The 20,499-nt window shown below is 53.0% G+C and overlaps 1 protein-coding gene across 2 annotated transcripts in view; it reads right to left on the bottom strand.

The window, feature by feature from the left end:
- PAX5 (paired box 5) overlaps positions 1–20,499 on the bottom strand; it is a 136,711-nt gene that overhangs the window by 102,182 nt on the left and 14,030 nt on the right. For both annotated transcript variants that reach the window (XM_074813023.1, XM_074813022.1), the window contains exons 4-5: positions 18,238–18,302; positions 16,629–16,757 (exon numbers count right to left, since the gene is read on the bottom strand). In XM_074813023.1, coding sequence (XP_074669124.1) covers positions 16,629–16,757; positions 18,238–18,302 — 194 coding nt within the window. The remainder of the gene's footprint in view (positions 1–16,628; positions 16,758–18,237; positions 18,303–20,499) is intronic.

Raw genomic sequence — 20,499 nt, 5'->3', positions numbered from 1 at the left:
TTTTGTCTAAAATGCTTTGCAAAAGAAAAAGTAGAAATATTTAGGGGGAGTTGGCAGGCTTTTTAAGGCAAATTAGTTCTGATTAATAAAAAACTGAAAATAACTCCAACTTTGTACTTTGTACAAATAGTTCAGTAAAAGACAAGCACTTTCCCTTTAGAAACATTTACAGAATCTCTAGGAGGGGGTCATTATAATTTTTCATGGGTTTACTTCCCCAACTCTCTTCTTGACTTTATTCCCTTTAGAGAGAAATGAAGCACACTCGGGATGCACACTGCCTGAATTTTTTTTTCCTTACACATGTGCACGTGCATGTACGTAAACATTTACACGTAGCCACGGGCTCCTCACAAGGCGTGCTCTGCTGACCCAGCTAAAGCTCGTGCCGACAAGACGACACCGTGCAGAGTTCACAGAAATGGCTGGCTCGCACCACTCTGCTTCCGGGTGAGATCTCTGAAAGTGACTTTGTTTTTTTATGTAAAAGAACAGGAAAGAAAGAAAACTTGCAACGTGTGAAGCTAACACCCTTGGGAAGGTGCCCCGTGCCTGGGGGCTGCCCGCCGGGCTCCGACGCCTCCCCATGCCACCGGAACGCGGGCACCAGTCGTTACCATAACACACTCGATTGTTCTCAGCGGTGCTCCGGCAAATAAAGCCATTAATTACGGTCTCTCCCTCAGCCGCCGTTGGCTGGAGCGGCAATCAATGCGCAACCCCTCATTGCCTGCTCTCGGGGAGCGGAGACAGATGCCATAAAAATGATCCGCAGCCCGCGCCGAGCCCCGCCAGCGCGGCGGCAGCAGGCTGTGCCCGGGAACGGCCGCCACGCTGCTTCGACACGCGATGCCGTATTTATTTGGCCTGCCGCAGCCGTGGGGGAAGGCATCCCATTAAGCGATTATTTTTTTCTTATAACGTCAATTTACTTATACTGATTGGCTTCCTGCCGCCAAATATCAATTAAATTGCAAATGCCTGCTGAAGCTTATTTTCTGTCTCTTTCTCTTTCCCCCCATTTCCCTTTCTTCTTTCTCTCTCCCCTTCTTTTTAAGACAGAGAGAGAGAGAGAGAGAACCCTATGTTCGAACATAATTTAATTTATTTCCCTTTCCATATCTCAAAGGAAAATCTATATCTCCCCCTGGAAGGCCATTTGCCCTCTGTTATTGGGAGCTGAGGTATCACAGCACTGGGCAATTTGTTTCAACCGACTATCGGCAGCCCATCAGGACTCCTCAGGACCTCTGCTATCTCAATGCAATTGTACCTGGTATTGCCATTTATGATTTAATAGCTGCCAGAACCCACTGGACGGCCGGGTTTCGGTTCTCACACAGCGTGCCCACCCCACTCCCCGTCACGGCGGCTGCCTCCTCTGCCCATCAGCTGCTGACAGAGATCTCCACTCATCCGCCGATAGCTCATGGCACATGGAGGATGACCAGGAAGTGCCAGCGGCCACACCAGAACGAAGAGGCAGGTGCTAACCCATGATGAAGAGGTGAAGCCCCTCGTCTGCCCACGCCGCCTTCGACATGTGGGACCACCCCAGGAGAAGCAGGGGAGAGCACAAGCCCGTGAAAACGGCCCAACAAAATCAGTTGCAACCTCTCTGGACGTGGAGGGAGCCCTTGCATACGTATCCCCGTCACTCCCCTGTGTTGTGCACACACACTCGGTCTATGCCTGGAGCACGGGGCACACAGAGGTACAACGTGATGGCAAACACGTCCCCACGCATGCACGTTCCTCCAGCTAAGCACGACACCCACCAACGGATCACATCAATCCGAAAACAGTCATTGCTCTGCCTGTCAGGCCACCGCTTCTCTTTTGTTGCGGTGGTGTCAGAGAGGATTCCTGAGAGATCCAGATGTGGCTTCCTCGGACAACAGGTCCTCCGAGGGCAGGAGGGGTTCCCTGGGACACCCGAATATGAGCTGGCACGGCTCACGGGGGCGGCCCTGAACCGGGTCTTCATAAACCTAGCTCCAAGCCTTGGCTCTTCCACAGCCTTGCCAGCAGCCCATAGCAAGACTTTTCCAGCCACTGGTGCCTCAGTTTCCCCTCTGGTGAAGTGAGGACGCTCTAACTGAACACATCATAATGTAGCAAAGATCTCCTATCAGCAAAGTCCCACCCATTATAAATTGTCTGTAACGCATCCAAAAATTCTTTGGCACCTTAGAAAAAAGCAGGTGTGTTTATTCTGGGCTTGTCAGCTACCAGGGCAATTGCCACGGTGGTTGTAACTATCTCCACAACAAGGCTCTGGACAGAAGCTGTATGGGTTTAGCTAAGGCTGGTTTAAAAATCTTGGCCCACGTATTTGAATGACTTATTCAGAAAGAAAGAAAACAAGCTACGGGGAGCACACCAGCGTGCCTAGAACTATCTCTGTGCTTGTGTACACTGATATACTACATGTATAAGCGTGCAGAGTGACCATCTATACTCCATCTGTCCATCCATGCAGCTATTCCCTATGCAGAGATGCTCATAAAAAAATATCAAGGGTAATAGGAAAGACCTCTGCACCCTTTGCAATGGTGATTATTGACTGGTTCATTCAGTGCCTGACGGAGATAGCGTGATTGCCTGGGATGTACCTTGCAGGTTTCTAAACAGAAGGCTCCAGAATCAATTTTGTGGTAACTGGTTAGATGTGACCGGCTTACAAACTCAGCATGGGCATCAGGAAGCAAATTCAAGCAGCACCATTACTTTTTTTTAAATATCAGAGGTGAGGAAAGCCTCCCGGCTGGGCGAGCCACAGGACAGAACAGAGATTAACGATTTGGGCTCATTTTCATCTCCAAGGTGACAAACGGGTGCACAGCAGGCGCGGTGCCGTGGCTGGCGGTGCAAGGCTCGCAGCTTGCACGGGAAGATTTGTGTCTCTCCAGAAGTGAGGACAGCACTGGCAGCTTCAGCGGTGTGATACAGGTTTGGCCGGCGATCACCACCTCCACCGCGGCCCAACGTCTCGCTCTGCTCACCGACGATGTGTGGAGGGCAGCCCCGCCGGCTGTGCCCAGCTTCCCCTGCCCAACAGTGCCACCAGCAACTCCCACAGCCCCCACTTTGCTGGAGGAAACACCACAGAAGAGGGGGGTGGATGGAGGAGGTGAGCATCTCAGGAAGCTTGGCAAGAACTTGTCCTTGGTGGCCACTGTCGGCTGGGGTCGTCTCCCACCCCAGCAGTGGCCAGGGGACCCACGCGTGGATACCACACCGCCAAACAAATTTTTCACCCGTGGAGTGGTGAAGTAGCAACAGTTTCATACTCTGGAGTCAAGTCACCGGTTCAACGGCTCTGTTTTCATCCACGGCATCCTAAGAGGGAGCGTACGCGGGAACTTACCTTGGCTGTGACGGGGCTCTGGAAGGGTGACCTGGCAAATGGGAAGAAGGCCAAGAGGTCCCAAAGGTTTACGCTGATTTAACCAGACACTAACTTCCTGGGGAACCACGGACAGATTTCTCAGCATCCCCACACCCTGACCTCCCTTTTTAAAGCAAACGGGCCCACTAAGGTGTTGTGGTGATCAAACCTTCTCTGCACATGGAGGGAGAGGGAGAATGGGTAAACCTGAAGAATGACACAAATTCAAAACTCAAAGCCACACACCTAAACAGTTCCAAAAAAAACCTTCCTTGGATTCAGACGTGTCTATAATTATGTTCCTCCCATCCTGGGAGTGGCCCACAGCAGGCCTTGGCCACTCTCCCCATTTCCAGCCAAGGTCATGGCGGATGAGGACTGTTCTTTGAACCCCCAATGGGGGCCAGGTAGGAGAAGACAGGCTCTGCTGTGTCACAAAACCTCACTCTTCCAGAAATGCCACCTCCTGCATCCTCCTGCCTGAGAGGAAACCTGGGCAAGAACGAGGAGAGACAGCTGTGTGCCAGTTCTCAGGGAAGCAACTGGAAAACTGAGGAATCAGAGAAGGAAAAACCCGCTACATGACTATTTCTTATTAGTCGACTTTCAGAAAAAAAAGTCAGGCACTGTCAAGCATGAAATCTTATTGGGACAATAGAGATGGAATTGCCACTGCTGACAGTAATGTTTACAAGGGCATCATGTGTCGATGCTGCACAGCATGAAACCAGCAGCCCCGTCTAGCTCTGTGAATTGTAACAAGAGACAAAATGTCCCATCTGGGACAGGTAGGAATTGTACCACCAAAAATAACCACTCAGGTGTAAAATCCATTACAGGCGGACGGGAGGAAATGCAGAGGAGCCCTGTTGGCACGGCAGGAGGCTCCTGAGCTCTCTCCAACCGCAGGAGCTAGCGAACACGGTCTCTGAGCTGGGGAGACGAGTTGTTGCTTGGTTTGGGAGCTTCCCTTCACCCCCCGCCAAGCATGGGCCGAGCAGAGGGAGCAGGAACGCACCCACCCCCACTGTGCTAGGCTCCAACCCCAAACCAGTGGGCATTGCCAAAGGGTTTGCAGTTAACACACAAGATACTGCACCAGCTGCCTGTGATCAGGCACGCACTTTGAGCCCTTATATCAGATCGTCAAGAGATCAGTGCCACATCTGAAGGATGTGAATTTTTCACAAGCCTCCACCACAAAATCTGTCCAACTCCAATGAACCGTATTCAGGGTGCTCAGGCAGCTGCAGCCCGCCAGGCCCTATGACAACTGCTCGTTATGAGACCTTCCAAAAAACGATCTGACATGCAAATGGCCCAGAGACAGCAGCTGCAGAAAATTATATTGCAAGGAAAGCGAAACCAGAAGGAATACCTTGACCACAAAGTCCAACAGTAATTGCTCAGAATTACGGGGTGGGGGGCTGGAGAGTGTTTAGTCAATGTAAGAGGTTCTGGTGTCTTCACCTGAAATGCTCAGCCACCACGAAGCCTTCGATGTGCGTGCTTGTGCACCACCATCTCACAGCTCCTCCCTCAGGGCTGCGCCTTCTCTCTCTCATGACGCACCGACGCAGGTGATGAGGTGACGTACCACCAGAAGCAGTGGCGTGGAGGCAGAACCAGGTCCTGCTCCCCAGGGCAACGCAACAGCCTACCAGGCCAAACCCAGTGCCCCACCAGTTACTGCTGCAACAAGGAGAAACCAAGCTCTGCCGCGTGAGATGGCCACCGCCCAATGAAAGTTGTTCTTCCAGACATCTCTGAAAGGTGGCTTTCTTCACTTTTTTGACTAAAAGTTGATGTGACTTGTGTAAAGCATCGGAAAGAAGCACCTTCCCCCCGTGATGCCATCGTTCCCACAAGAACATCATCCCTACAGCAGGTGGCCTGCTCTGCTCATCAGCATCTCTGAAGTCCTACAAGGGATATCTTTCCTCCAGCTCTGTGCCTGCTTGCAAGGTGTTGGAGTACCACAACAACAGGGCTGCAGAAAGTTTCTGAACAAAGTAAGTGCTGGCAACAGCCACACATCCTTACCCAGCCTGCAACCAAAGAAATTTAAGAGAGCAGCAGACGCAGTCTTCAGACATTTCACTGCTTCAGCACCCCGGTACGTGGCTACAGGGAAGCTGTGTTATGAAAATGGAGCGTTCATGTGGCCAGAAAACCATCATGTTTTGTTGATGTTATTCCCTGACAGATTTACAACACCCCAACCTCTGCTGTAGATGTCTCTTTTGCCACGCTACAGATCAGCCAGATCAGTGCCCAGCTGGGTAGATTTTAACTGGATTTCCTTTCAACGTGAGACACCTCAGCTAAAGATCCTTGGACTGTGACTTCCACCTGTAACGTGGAACTGCAGCAACAAAGGAAAATCAGTTTCCTGCTAGAGCCATGACCCTAAAGTAATTACCATAGGTATATTTTGTCTACAAATACCCCTCAGCAGATTCTCAGAGGAGATGAAACACAAGGAAACTCCACACTTAAGTCTTCTAGGCATCTGCCAGAAGAAAAGACATTGGTTGTTTTCAGAAGTCCAAGCACTTCGACTGCTCTTCCCATCTCTGAAGTCAGGGGCATCGTTACATCGCTGCCCCAGAAGTGAGAACACATGAAAACGAGGAAGCAGCTGTGCAGGCGCCTCCATCTACACGCCAGTCTCCACAAAGGAGGTCCATGAAGAAAAGCAAAGGCCGTGGCTCTGAAACTGACTCCAAGCTTACGCAAAGTCACTCCAGAGTTATCAGTGGGGTACATCAGCAGCGGGGTCCTGTCACGACAGGGGATCTGGAGTGTAGGGAAACAAACCTCAAACCACCTGGGGCAATTATCCAGGGATACAGGCAGGAAAAAAAGCCTAGATGAATATGAAGTGAGCAAACAAGCGGCAACTAGTCGTCTCTTTCCATTGGCAAAGTCTGCTCAAGTGAAAAAAAAGAACGAAAAGAGGGGTTTGTCTATCCGTGCAGCACATCTGGATGTCACACTCCTGCCGACTGCTGCTGATGGCTGCTGCTGCCCGGCCTGGGCTGCTGGATGCCCAGGACCCCAGACTACGCTGGGCACACACAGGCTGCCCCTGCCTCGGCGGCTGGTGGCAAAACGCATCTTCCCCCACTTCCATCTGCAGTTCCACACCTGGACAAGCCCTGCCCCAGTTTTTGTGCTCCAGCACAGAATCACAGAATCATCTCGGTTGGAAAAGACCTTGAGGATCACCTAGGCCGACCATTAACCTCACACTGACAGTTCTCAACTACATAAATAATGGTGCAAATAATCCCACAGCCCGTCTTGTGTTTCCTTCCCGGGTTTGTTCAGTAATGGGATTGCTTTGGAAACAATGGGACTATTCTCCAAATACTAGGACCAGCCAAAATTGGCAGGATTTGGTCAACACTGAACAACCACCTGCAGCAATAAGTAACCCTCGGTGTAAAGAGTACACACAAAGGCCATGGCAGACAAAAACTGACCTGGAGAAAACCTCCAGTCTCAAGACACCTTCATTTTCTGCATCTCACTGATTTTGCACTGTCTGCTTACCAGGAACTTCCCGATTGGCAACAACAGCAATTACAGCTTAAAATATTAACCCTGGCTCTTCCCAAAGCACCAACAGAAAAAGTGGTTTTCCACTATCATTCAGGATTTCGGGAGTTTGTCATTTCAGCCAAGAAAATAATTCTGAGCTTAAAGCCCCAGTAAACTCAAATCAAATCTTGCACCAACTATGCCCGAAGCGGCTTTCAGTCCTACATGATAATCCTGGCACTAGTGCTGCATTTTGTGCAGCCACGGGGAAGGCAGCTAACCAGCCGTTATGCGCAGGAGAGCCCTGTTTGCTGCTCCCCCAGGAAGAAGAGCAGACCCGGGAGGTGGGACAGAGACCCCGGCATGCAGAGCGAACACGGGACAAGGCAGTGGGAAAGCCCTCACCGCTTCCAGGGAGCACAGAGGAAGCCTGGCACAGAAATACGTGATACCCAGAGAGTTCCTGCCACCACGGAGGTGCCAAATCACTTAATGCTTTGGCATTGGATCTTTCATGTGGGAATAGCCCCGGTGTCTTTCCAAGCACCGTCTGCAACTGGCCAAATCTCTCTCTTCCAGGGTAAATGCAGGCTGAGCCGGCTGCAGTTCCCCAGAGCTCCCCTCACATACTTGAAATTGAAACCTTTATTTTAACAGCGTGATACATTCTGACAGACCCGAGCGATGCGGATCTATACACAGGGAGAAAAAGGGGAAAAAAGTCCAGCGTCGCACCTTGCCACGTGAAGCGTGCAGCCCTCCTCTCACAGAAACACCTTGCTCCAGGGCGTCGTTTGAAGGAAAGTCACAAAAATAACCCAGTACTCCAACAGAAACCTGAACAACAACCTTTTCTCATCTTGGTTTTGCTCTCCAGTTGTCTCCGAGATCGCTACCACCATTTACAACGTGGAAAGCTCATTGTGAAAGTCTGTGAATAATACAATATATCCAACCTAAGGCAAAACTTCTATCACCTCCCTCTGCCTATGTATCTGCAGGTGACAGATACATGAGAGGTGTGTACATACATGCTCTGTATGGACACACAGCTGCACACACACACTGTAACTGCACCTCCGTGTTTCCTCCTCTCTGGATTCTACCGATTTCTCGATAAAACCAGAATGATTCATCTTGCTCATGACCTTTCTATTTTATTTTATATTAGCATTTATAACAAACATCCATCAAAATTGACAAGTCCTGCTTTTCCACAAAACTGCTTTTTCTTTGGAAAATGCATTCCTGGAAAAGAATCCTGGCCAGCCCCGGTTACTGGCACCGTCAGGACAATCTGACAAGACATCTACCCCTAAACTGGTTTTTAGCTAAACCTATATGAAGAGGTTATTCCTTGAAAAGCATCCAGCACTCGACAGCTCCTGATGAGAACAGCTGGAGCTACAGCAGGGCTGTAAGGAGTGGTGGAAGTCTGGGCTTTTCATTAACATAGCTCTGGGAAAATCCCCGCTCCACCGACGCTGGTGGCAAACCGGCAGGGCTTCACCCCAGAGCTGGAGGAGAGCTCTCTAGAAAATAGGGGCCCCGGGGACTGCATTAGGAGAAAAGTGACAAACACGCTTGACGTGCGCACAAGACAGCCGGTAACCCGCTCGCTCGGAGAGGGCAGCCGCGCTGGTGGGGGGTTTTCCTGCGTTGAGCTGTGAACACGTAAAACCTCCCCGGGTGAGCATCACCGAGGGCTGGGGCGGAACCAGCCCATCCCTCCAGACCCCAAAGGGGCTGTTTGTCGGCACCGGTACCCCAAAGCGCAGGGGTGCAGGCAGCCCTGGGGGGGTTCAGCACTCTCGCAGCTCGGGGTGTCATGGGGAAGCGGGAAGCACGTGGACGGCAAAGAGCATGGGATGCTCCACTGGCCCGTGGAGCTGAAGGAATTTGTCCCAGGAGGACCTCTGCCCACAGGCTCCATCACCCGCCTGGGCAGAGGTTGGTCCTTCCCTCCCCAGAAACACCATCCTGCCTCACGCATCACCCTCAAACGGCAGAACAGCTCTGTTTGGGTGCTGAAATGGCTTTTCATTTCATTTTCATGAGTTTAGACATGCAGAGATTCCTCAGAAGCCCAGACTACACCATTTTAACGTTGCCATAGCTGAGATCTGAACTGACCCACATTTATTCTTTTGCCCCTAGAATTTCATGAGGAATGTCAAAATACTCTCTCTTTCCCTCAAAGAGAAATCCTGTGCCAGCTGAGCTACACTTATTAATGTCCGGGATGACTGGCTCAGCACCAAAAACCCCATGGATGGAGGGTGGCTCTTGGGAACACCCAGGGTTTTAGCCTCACACCCTGGGGGAGTCAAACTCCTCCTTCAGACACCCACCACCATCTGCGGGTGACGCTGTCACTGCTGGTGTCAAACCACCAGCGTGGCCGGAGGCTGTTGCCACTTCAGCACATTCAGAATGCCCCACGTAAGGTGCACAAAAAGTAAACACAAAGAGTGAAACAAACAAACAAAAAAGCCCTGGTGTTGTGGGAAATTATATCCAAGGACTCAGGAAAAAAAGCTTTCAATTAAATTGAAAAAAAAATTAAAACCTTCACCAAGCCATAGACTGCATTGGCTATAGCGCAGATGAAGCCATCACTGCAACGTAACCAGCAAAGCCCAGATCAAGCTCTAAAAGGATGATTTCAGTGTCCATGTGGTGAGGGAAAGCCACCTCTTTCGAGGAGCTAACGAACCGACGGGACAAACAGCTCATCCCACTCTGCAGCACCGGGAAAGGATCCCTGAACGCAAAGGACAACCTGCATCAGCAGGAGAAATTCAAATCAGGACTTGCTGACCCTGCGGAACCTCACTCCCTTCAAAGGCTTCATCTCATTATAGTCACTGGAGTGAGCCCCAGGAGTAAAGACAACTCCAGTGAGTAAGCACTGCTGATGTGGGCCTAGAAATTATTAAACTCCAGCACTTCCCTGGGACTCTGGAGGGGGTGTCTTCCTCTTTAACCTCTGCATGGACTTGGGTGACTTCACCTGCCTCCCCCGCCCCCTATGCAGACTCTGGTTTCTGATTTTTAATGCACTTTTCCACCACCTCTTTCTGTCCATTGCTGCCTGGGCAGCGGGGTCTGTGCCTGCACTCCCCCATGCTCCGGGCAGGCATCGCCCCTGCGGTGCAGAACAGGAGGCACGGCCAGGCCCCCACTCCGCTCCCTCAGCACTCCCACTGCGCACCCCTTACAGTTCGGCACTTTGGCATCGTAAGGTTCAAGTTTCTACTGGTTTCTCTGTAACCTCCTGCTTTTCTCCCCTCATAGTCTTTCTGGTTTCAGACGCTCACAGTTCAGACCCCCAAAGGCTGCAGCCCTTTGCACATCGCTTCCATGACACAAAAGACCCCAAGGAAGAGCTGGAGAGGTCAATATCGATCCCCACCACGTACTGTCAAGCTCAGGTCCTTATCTGGGGTGAGAGCAGTCACGGGGACTTCTGTCAACATGGGACCTCACCAGTGGATAATTTCTCCACTGAACTCCACCACCCACCATCTGCAATGTGTGTTTTCCTCCTGATGATGCCCTGGAGTGTGGACGGGTAGCACAAACACATCTGTGGGCTCCTTCAACTCCCGCACTCCCACGCCAGTGACTGTCCAGCACCCCGCGGTCCCTGGCAGTGCCATGACCCCTCATTTGGTGAGTCCTCCCTGAGGGGGATCTCAAACCCCACAGGCCAAACGTGCCTAAACCTATTCAGGAAACTCCAAGGAGTAAGTCTGGAGTGGGCGGAGATCCCAACCCCTGGTCAGGAGAGGGGAGAGCTTTTACACCAGAGCAGTATCTCACCAGAGGCATCCCGGGATGAGCAGTACACTGAGACCACCCACAAAGCCAGGACCCAAGTCTCCCCAGGAAGAGGGGACCATGAATGGCCCAAGCCCAGCCCTCAAAGATAGTAGAATAAAGATCCTCCACTGCCAGGGAAGCTACAATTTGATCTACTTTGCATTAAGGGAGACTTGGAAAGCCGTGGCCAGAACGGGGGGTTTACACGCTGACAACTAACCCCATGGCTGGCAGGGCTCTCCTTATAATGGGCAGGAGAGGGCACAGGCAGGACAGTGGGACAAAGAGGGCAGAACAGGCAGATGTTTGTCTCCACCGCAAGACAACAGGGCAGCAGGATGCCCTCGAGCGTGATTAACGTGCCCCATGTCCCACGCAGCAGGTCATGGGGCACAGAGCTGCAGACGTTGCACCTGACCACACTCAGTGACGCTGGGTACCAGCTGCAGTGCCAGCATCCAAAGAAGTGGAGCTAAACCAAAGGGAAGAAGTACTTTACAAGCCTTCCCAGCAACCTCCTAGAGGAGATGTTCTGGAAGCCACATTGTCCCTCAGCCACAAGAGGCGATGACAGAAGACGCCAGCAGCACCTACTTGGCCCTGGGCTCCCTTCTGAGGCTGCTGACCATCTGCCATGCAGCCTCGAAGGCATTTATACCCACAGCCCTGCAAGTCCCTGCCCAGCTGTGAGTGTAGCTCCTTGTTTCTGTCCTGCTGGGAAAGCACAGTTTGTGGGCCTGGTATGGAGGAAAGACAAAAAATGCAGAAATACTGCCTGTATTATTAGTCCTTGCTCATGTTTGGTCATGCTTGCTTTGTTTTTCCTGGTCTCTCACTCTCCCCCAGACGTGTCACTGACACGGTGATCTCACATCCGCGTTTGTCCGTGCAAAGCCCTTCCCCAGCCATTCTCAAGGGCGGGCGTCTCCACACTGGCACCGGCAGAAATGTGCCCGGCAGCTTTGGGTGGCCGCGGAGGTCAGGGCTGCCTGGACATGCCTAACCCAGGGCATCCCTGTGTGAAAACGCGGGGGTTGTCGTGTTGGATTGTTTTACAGTGCACTGGATTGCACCCACCCCCCAGTTTCTTCTCATTCCCATTAGCGTCCCTGCCCCTCTTGGAGGCTCATCCTCCCAGACAGAAGGCTGTGACCCCAACGCCTTTAAATATACTGAGTCTATGTTTAAAGGCAAGGCACTTTTCAATGAGTTCAGTTGAGAAAACAAGGCACAAGCACCTACATCATCACACCAGATGCTGACAGCAACGCAGGGCTATGGTTGGTGAGAATGGAAACAAAACAGCTCGTACAACTGCAGGCCTCCTGCTACGCTGGTTTCAATTCCCCAAATGCCTCCATCGCTGAGAAGACTCTATACCCGTGAATTTGAAATACAGTCTGTGCAGCTGTTCGGTGCAGGTATTTAAAGCCGCCAAACCTCTTCTGCAGCAAGAAGGGGTGGGTGGGTAGCAGATGCTCGCATCCTGCACGCTACTTTGTGGAGGGTGTCCTGCTCGATTTGCTTCCGATGGCATTTCCTGGCAGGGGCCAGGGCCGGGCTGACAGTTTGCGGTGAGATGCTCATTGCTGCACGTCGCCTTTTGCTCTAAGCAGCTGCATCTGCACAAGGGATGTAAACAGGCCACTGGGTCCAGCACAGCCTGCATCCCTGCTTGGAAACACTCATACCCTCTGTGCCACCACGGCTGCACCTGAGCTGAGCAGCAGGGTGCTGCCCAGTCTGCCTGAGCAGACACTGCCCAGGAGGACGCCAGTTTGCACACACCAAAATGATCCCAGGGCAGTGCTAACCGTAGTGGGACGGGCTGGCTGAAGTCTGTGCCCATGCACCAACGGTCTCTAGTTGAGCAGCACAGATGTAGCATCAGGGACACAACAGGCGTCCTGGACTTACGGAGCCACTCCTGTATGCAAACAGATTTCAGCCTGTCTTGGCTGCTGCTCCTGTTCACGGATTGCCCCTATCACCTGCCAGTACCAGGGATTTCTGCGTGTTCCTGCATTGGAAGTGAGGGCACGAGCACACTTCCACATCAGTCAGGCTGTGGGTCTTGGGCTGGCTAAGTTGCTAAAAGCATGTAAACGTCTAGGGGTGCAGAATCAGGCAGTTGGTAGAAGACTCACAACGAGACATGAGCCAGGTCTGAATTAATTCTAAGATCTCACATGCCCATTTATGTCCTTCTGCCATAGAGACAACATACATTCCCTTACAGGAAGAGTAAGGGCAGAAGATGGTTTGCATTTTGCGTAAAGCGAGGAAGAGCCATGAGAACGGGGGATTCGCATAATTCTCCCAACCTCTGGGAAGTAGTTTTGTTCAGAAAAACACCGGGAACCAGGCATGTCTCTCTGTGAGGGTACGGGAACCAAGCCCCCAGGCCCAGGCCCTGACAGCGGCTGCCGGCTGGAGTGGAGCACCGACAGCAGCTGCCCATGCCAAAGGGATAATTCGTGTACAGACGAGACGTGCTCAGGCCGAGCAGCTCGAGCCCTCTGTGGCCTGGCACGCAGAGGGCTCTGCACAAGGTGCAGCCTCCGCCAAGATCATCCTTGTGGCAGCCAGCGCCACCCCCACCGTGCTCCCCTCCCTCTGGGGAGGCAAACAGGCTCAGAAAGGAGCCACAGGAGTCACGGGGCTCTTGGGGAAGCCGGAGTCCTGGGCTTGGTCTTGCTTTGACAGAGAGATGCTGCTCTCCGGCGGAGACAGCACCAGGTCATGAGGATACCCCAGAGGACAGTCACGTTCCCTGCCTTTGGCACGTCTGCCTGCTTTGGGATCCCTCTGCTGGGATGGCACAAACACGGAAGGAGCATCACCGTTGGGCTTAAGCTATTCTGCCAGCTCGAGCTCTGCAGCGCGCAGGATAGGAGTGAGGTCTAGGGGAGAGGAATGAAGGAAGAAGGAGGCTGGGCTCTGCCTCACTGTGCTTTGGCCCTTCCTCCCCTCCTCAGATCCTCCTCCAGAGCACCCGCAGCCCCCAGCGACCTCCCTCATCCCCAAAACGTGCCCCACACCGGTTGCACCTTCCTGGGGACACAGCTCCCTTTTGCCTACCCAAGGGTCACTCAATGACGCTTCAGAAAGCTTCAGCTTCCAGGTGGGGGACGCTTACCACTCCCCAAAAGGCAGGCCCGACCAGGTGTCCATCACAGGACCATCACCAGCTGCCCGACAAGCTGTAAGCGGCACAGTGAAACTGGACCCCGCACCACTGCCAGCTGCATGCAGCTCACTCTGACTTGGGGTCTCGCTGCCCGCCCTTGGCTTCCCTTCAACGCACCCCGTTCACTAGCAGGTGCTCAAAAAGATCATTTTGCAGAGCCCTGCCACCCCCCTGCACCCCGACAGCTTTTTCCTGAGCTGCAGGGCCAGGCGAAGGTGCGGCCACGCAACGCAGAGGAGGCGATCTGCAGCCAGCTGAATCTCTGCCTTGTCAGGGAACCGCCCGCTTCGTGTGTCAGTCTCCAGGAGCATGTCCTTTAACCACGAGTGAAAACAGCCGAACCCCCACCAAGGCACATCTGCTCCGAGTCCGTATTACAACTGGGAAAAAAATGACACCTTCAGCTATATAAACCAATAAAAGACTGTCTGATTTGGTTTGCCCCTGTTGTTACCCAGCAAGCTCCCCACTGGGTTAAAGACTGGTGACATCTGCTAAAAAAATGTCAAGAGTGAGGAGAACAAAACTGGGTGATGAATCACACCGAGCGCCCGATGCAGCTGGAAGCTGGAGGGGTGAGTCCACCCCATTTCTCTCCCTGGACAAGGGGGGCCGAGCACGGCACAGCCCGTGTCTCCGGGAGACGTATGCAGGGAGGAGCAGCAGCCAACACGCACCTCCCAGCTGCTGCGGAGAAACGCCACGATACAGCAAAAGACACGAGGCGAGGGGCTCGCTGCGGAGGTGGTCCCTCTCCGGCTCTCCGAAGTCAGGAAATTGTAAAGTTAACTCTGCCCCCTTGTGCATCTGCATCATGATACAGGCCGTAATTGGATGACACGCTTCTCTTTTTCACATCATAAGGTGGGAGGTATGACCCACCTCCCTGTCCCCTGCAGCCTTGGGACGCCTCCATGGGCACCTCACGCCCGCCTGTGCAGAGGGACCCTGTGCTGAGCGGGATGGGGCGGGGGGGGGAGTGGTTATAGACGCTGGTGGGGATCCCCTCAAGTAGACAAAGACACTGAAGTAGTTGTTTATGCCTCTCCAAATCCGCAGCCCTGAGCCTATTATAAAAGCAGTTTAGACGGTCTGCTGAGGACAGCATTACTGTCCAGCTTACGAGCTCGAAAATCATGACTCATCCTGCCAAAACGACGGGGGTTGTTTTAGAAATCACGTGCTCTCTTCTAAATGCAAACTGGCAAAAGCTGGGGAATTTCTCAGCTCTGCTTCTGATCTTTCCAAGGAAACATTTAATTCTTTTCTCTGCAATTAAACCAGAGTCCTCTGTAACTGCAGGCAGCCAAGAATCAGTGCTTCGGGACAGGGCTGTGACAGAGCCGCGTGGCTTCAACACAGGCAACCTCTCTTCTGACCTGGCTGATAAAAATACAAAATTTCTACCCTACCTGCTTTAATGCTTATATTTATCTATGCACTTGTGGCCTTGATTTGGAAAAAAAGTATCATCAGATGTACGATGGCAGTTAACTAACAACAGCATATTCAGCGTGGGGAGCTTTATACTCTCACCGTCAGACCAGTTCCCACATGCCTGAAATTGGCCCCACCAAACCTCTTGAAGATTTTCCCCCAAGTTTCAGCAACAGCAAGCACTGCTCCATGACCTGACCGTGCATTTCCACCAGCGCATCCACTCAGGCACCGGGTTGTTCACCCGATTTTGTCCGCGTTTCCCCAGGGGTTTGGTTAATGCCACTACAGCTTCTGCCCACTCCATCCTCCTGGGGCCAGACCACAGGGGGGACCAGGGGGCAGCAGGGGGCACAGGGACATGGACCCACCACACAGGAGGCAGGGTGCTCCAGAGCAAGGGCCAGGACCCCGACCCAGCAGGCAGGACAGCATCGCCCCACCAAGAGCAAAGGGGACCCCCAGGCCGCCGGTGCTGCCGCGGGGTGGGCAGACACGCCTCCACAGCCACAGCATCCCTGATAAGGCTCCAGTGTCCCCTCCACGACCACAAACACGTCCACGGTCTTGGCCTCAACTCCCCTCTGTAAATTCTCCCTAAGCGAAAGGGATGCTCTAGATTAAAGGCACTTTTATAAGACACCAACACAGAATTTCTTGTCTTTTTCCTTCCACTCTACCCCCAGCATCCTTCTCTCCAAAGCAGTGTTTTCATTAGGAAAATGCCCAGGACGCAGAACAAAACAGAACCATAAACGCTGCAGTGGATCTGAGGAGCGTTGGTAATTTCCAGCCCCAGCCAGACTGTGCTCATTTCCACCCCTCAGCCCAACAAACCCTGCCCGGTGCTGGGGGGCCACCACGGCAGACAGCTCTGCCACAGAGTCAACACAATGGTGATTCTGCCCCTTTCCACTGGTGGGAGGGAAATGTTCCCTGGTCGGGACGAGGGTCTGGTTAAAATCTGTGACACACCCCCAGTGCTTTCTGAAACACCCAGACAAGTCCCTGCTCCTCAAATTGGTTCCACCTCTGGCCACTGGGTCACACTGAAGGTCCCCAGATTCACTGTGACCTTGGCAAGGTCCTGCCGAAACAGGGCCAAACCCCACCATGGCAATGCTGATGGGGGACATCCACAGCTCCACGCCACATGCACACAACGTCTGCCCCATCCCCGTCCCACCCCTCCCAGTCGTGCATCGGCCCACCCCCCCTCCAAAAAACATCTCCTGCTACCTTCGTCCCGCTTGCGCTTGTTGCTCTCGGTGCCGGGGGAGGCGATGCCCAGGATCCCGCTGATGGAGTAGGACGAGCCGGCAGAGTCGGTGCTGACGGAGGACACCTGGGTCACAGACCCCGTTGAGGCTGTAAGGCAAGGCCAGGTGGTCAGCGGGCACGACAACACGAGCATCAGCCCCCCAAAAGCCAGCAGGCCGGGGAAGACCCCCAGGCTTGCCCAGGGCCACATGGCTGAAAGGACCTGAGGCTCCCCAAAATCTGAATTAAATCCACTTTGCTTTAATAGAGCTCCCAGGAAAGGGTGCTGGCTGCGTCCAGACGAGGCGGGGGTCATTCATCGCAGCCCACCCGGGTCTGGGGATGTCGGCAGACACCATGTCCGTGTGATGCTGCCGAGTCCAAGGCAGAGGAGGCAGCACTGCTGTCACCTCCATCCGCTCAGAGGCTGAGCCCATGCGGGCATGTCTCTGCGTCCCAAAAAGCACCGTGCGGGCCCTGAGCACCCGGGGGAGTTCTGCAGGACCATACCACAGACCCCCAGCCGCAGCCCAGAGGGAGGAAACCTGCATTGGGAATCCCTGCTGCCTCTATCAGCCCCAAGCCCTCAGACATGAGATTTCTCTTCTCGTTTTCCTCAAGGAGAAAAGGCCCTTAAGCCACAGTAGCAAAGTGAGGGATGTTTTTCCTCCTCTGGGATTGTTTCGGCATTTCCCAGAGAGAAAGGCTCAGGACACGGGGCTGCGGCATGATTGCTCGGACCAGCCCCAAGAGTCGATGCAACTCTGCACCCACGCTCTGCGCCCTGTCCTTGCCAAGGGTGAGGGCAGAAAGCACTTCCCCATTCCACAGGCACCGGTATAAAGCCAGAGAAGAACAGGGACCCCCAGCCCACCTCCCTCCTGCCTGCAGAGCAAGGGCTTACCCATGCCCCGGCAGCCTTCACGGAACAAGAACAAAAAGAAAGCAGCCCCTGAGCCCTGACTGAGCCCCCCCAGAACTGCCCCCCCAGAATGAGACCATCAGCCTCGTGAAGGGCTGAGGACACCCCCGCAGCCGGGCCGACCCCGCCAGGGACCCCCTGCACCGGCACAGCCTGCCTTGGGGCGCAGCGTCGCCGGGCTGCGGCTGGATTAAAGTTTAGAAAAGTTTTGCTACCTCTTCACTCAAGACTGCAAGTGCACAAAGAATTATGGAAGGGATGGTTGATAGATGAAAAAAACACATTCAAAACTACTTACTGACTAATGATGCAGAAAATGTTATGAATAAGTATCCCTTTCTTGATTTATTACTTTAATTATCTGACATTCTATAGACCCCCATTAGTGGGGGTTTTTTGGTTTAGATTTCAATTTTCTGTCTCATGGTGAAAGCTATTTATCATAATAATCAGTAAAATTCAAAACCTTTTAGCAGTATTTATAAAATTCATTTACTATGTTCAGCCCTTGGAGAATGACAAAGAAGGCGCATTAGCACGTGTGCTGAAGTGTTTTATGCAGAATTATCTGTCCATAAGAATGATTAAAAGTTCTTTAGAATATTTGTAATCCATTATGCTATTTTTTTTTTTATATTAAGGGGGGGAAAAAAAAGTTTTTCTTACCTATGCTGTGACTGGAGGCTGGGACCTGCTGATTGGGTGGCTGCTGCACCTTCGTCCGTATGATCCTGTGTGTGGTTGAAAAGAAACGGCTGCTTAGCATCAAGCCTGCAATGGCAGGGGGCATCAGACACTGTTTTTTCTGTCCAGGTCACCTACATCAATACAAAAATGCCTTTCTGCCCGTTACCCTGTCATCCACTGAAACACCAAAGTTTGGCGGGCGGACCCAGGACCATGTTTTTGCCTCCAGCTCATTACGGACGTTTGTCTGACCGACTCCTGCACCTTCCCCGGGATGCTACAGAGTTCAGTGCCGTTGAGGGCCTCATCCTCACCCCCCAGGAACAAAACACCCGTTGCTATTTGGGCACCCATCGGGCCCAGCACCCCCTCCTCAGGGACCCGGGCACTTCCCAGCCCAGACATCCCCGCAGGCTGCGCTTTGCACCCCTGGGTGGGGGGACACGTTTGCCAGGTTGTCCCCAGGCCACCCTGGGTACGCTACTCACACAGCTAAACAACTCAGATACCTCGGAAAAGGACCTGCTTAGCCAAATTAACATTAAAACAAAAATGTGATGGATTAAATGTTAATCTTAAAAGTTGAGTAAGTACATTGTCATCCCTGGGGACAGACTCTGCTCTGATTTATAACGATGTCAATCAGGAAAACTTCAGAGATGCAGAAAAACTAGAAGGCCTGTGTTGTGTTGCAGGATGCAGGGCAGTGGCTAAGAAGTGCTGGGGAGGTCCTCTAGCAAGCGTTCACCTGCCAAGGCAGCGTGAAGAAATAAAAGACGGGGTCTGAAATGCCTCCCGAAGTAGCACAGCCCTGCCACCGACCACAGCAGAATCGGAACGGGCTGGAAGGAGGCAGGCTGCCCGCTCCCCGCACACCGACCTGCCCGACGCAGCGGTAACGTGCCATAAGCACTTCTCCTCCCTTTAACTAACAACTCTTCTCCCGTTTCTGCCTGCCGTGAATTTGGGAGAGGAGGGGAGGTGTGAGTCAGAGTTGGCATGGGGATGCATCCATGGGAACAAGCAGCTTGAAAGTCACCCCGTGAGCGAGTACGGGAACCACCACCCGGCCCCAGCCCAGAAGAGCACACGGTGCCGTCCCCTCCCATCCCTCTGTGGAGCTGACGGGGACCGGGTCTGTTAGTACGTCAGCTTTCAGCTGCCAGCCCCAGAGCGAAGCTGTTGGGTGTCAGACATCTCCAGTGGCAGCAAATCCCCTGCCAGGGGCCGGAGGAGCCAGCCCAGTGCTGGGGTCAAAGGGACCTTTGGTGGGGCACTGTGCAGCCAAAGACCTGGGACCCTGCATGAGCGGGAGTGGAAACCACCCCCGGCACAACACCTTCTTGCACCGCAGCGAGGGAAGGGGGCCCGGGGCCTTCTGACACATCAACGTCTTCATCTCTGGGGGACAGGGCACTGCAGCGCTTTGAAGCAGCTGGGCAGCTCTCAGCTTATTTGAGCAAAACGAATCGCAATGATTAATTAAGGCTTAATCACACGAAGTTGCTCCTGCTGTGGAGGAGTGGCCTATTATTAATATTAATTAAAGTTATTAATTAATAATAATAGTTATTATTCACTTATACAGGGGGGTAGCAGCTCAAATTTGTCTGCTGCAAGGCCCCCTCTGCAGCGGGGAGCGCAGCGCGGCCCGAGAGCAGTGAGGGCTCCCCCGAAGGGAACAGCTCGGCCCTGGGGACCCCCCTCTCCCCATCAGGGTCAGGGGGAGCAGCATGGCAGCTCCGTTCTCCCCACCGTGGGAACTTCAACTGCTCGGCCTCACCCTCCCTGCAGCAGGATGGGAACCCGACCGCGCGATTTTCTGAGGGGTTCAGGTCTGCAGCGACAGGGCTACCCCCTGTCTGCACCTCAGCGTGAACAGGAGCCGGGGCCTGAACCCTCGGCGTGTAACGTCCCCGCCAGCAAAGCCTTGACACGTACACTTAATTGTAAATAGAAGGATAAATCCCACAGACCACGACGTGGAGCTGGGAGGATTTAGCACTAAAGCCAAGTATTTTTGATGTGAATTCCAGGTTTCTCGTCATGACAGGTTGGTCTGGGTTTTCAGGATGTACTCCTAGGCTGGCAAAAACAATCCTCTGGGTAAACAGACTGACTCAAAAAGATCGCATGCGTTTTCAAAAAGGGATTTCACACCTTTAAGAAAAGGAAAAGACCTTAGCCACAGTGGCAAGCAGATGAGAAAGAATGAGATTTCCGGCCAAAAAAGCTTGGTGG

This window comes from Strix aluco, chromosome Z (genome assembly GCF_031877795.1).
Source record: "Strix aluco isolate bStrAlu1 chromosome Z, bStrAlu1.hap1, whole genome shotgun sequence".
In the NCBI taxonomy this organism is placed as follows: Eukaryota; Metazoa; Chordata; class Aves; order Strigiformes; family Strigidae; genus Strix; species Strix aluco.
Note: the sequence above shows the minus strand (reverse complement) of the source record. Positions and strands in the feature narration are given on the sequence as shown.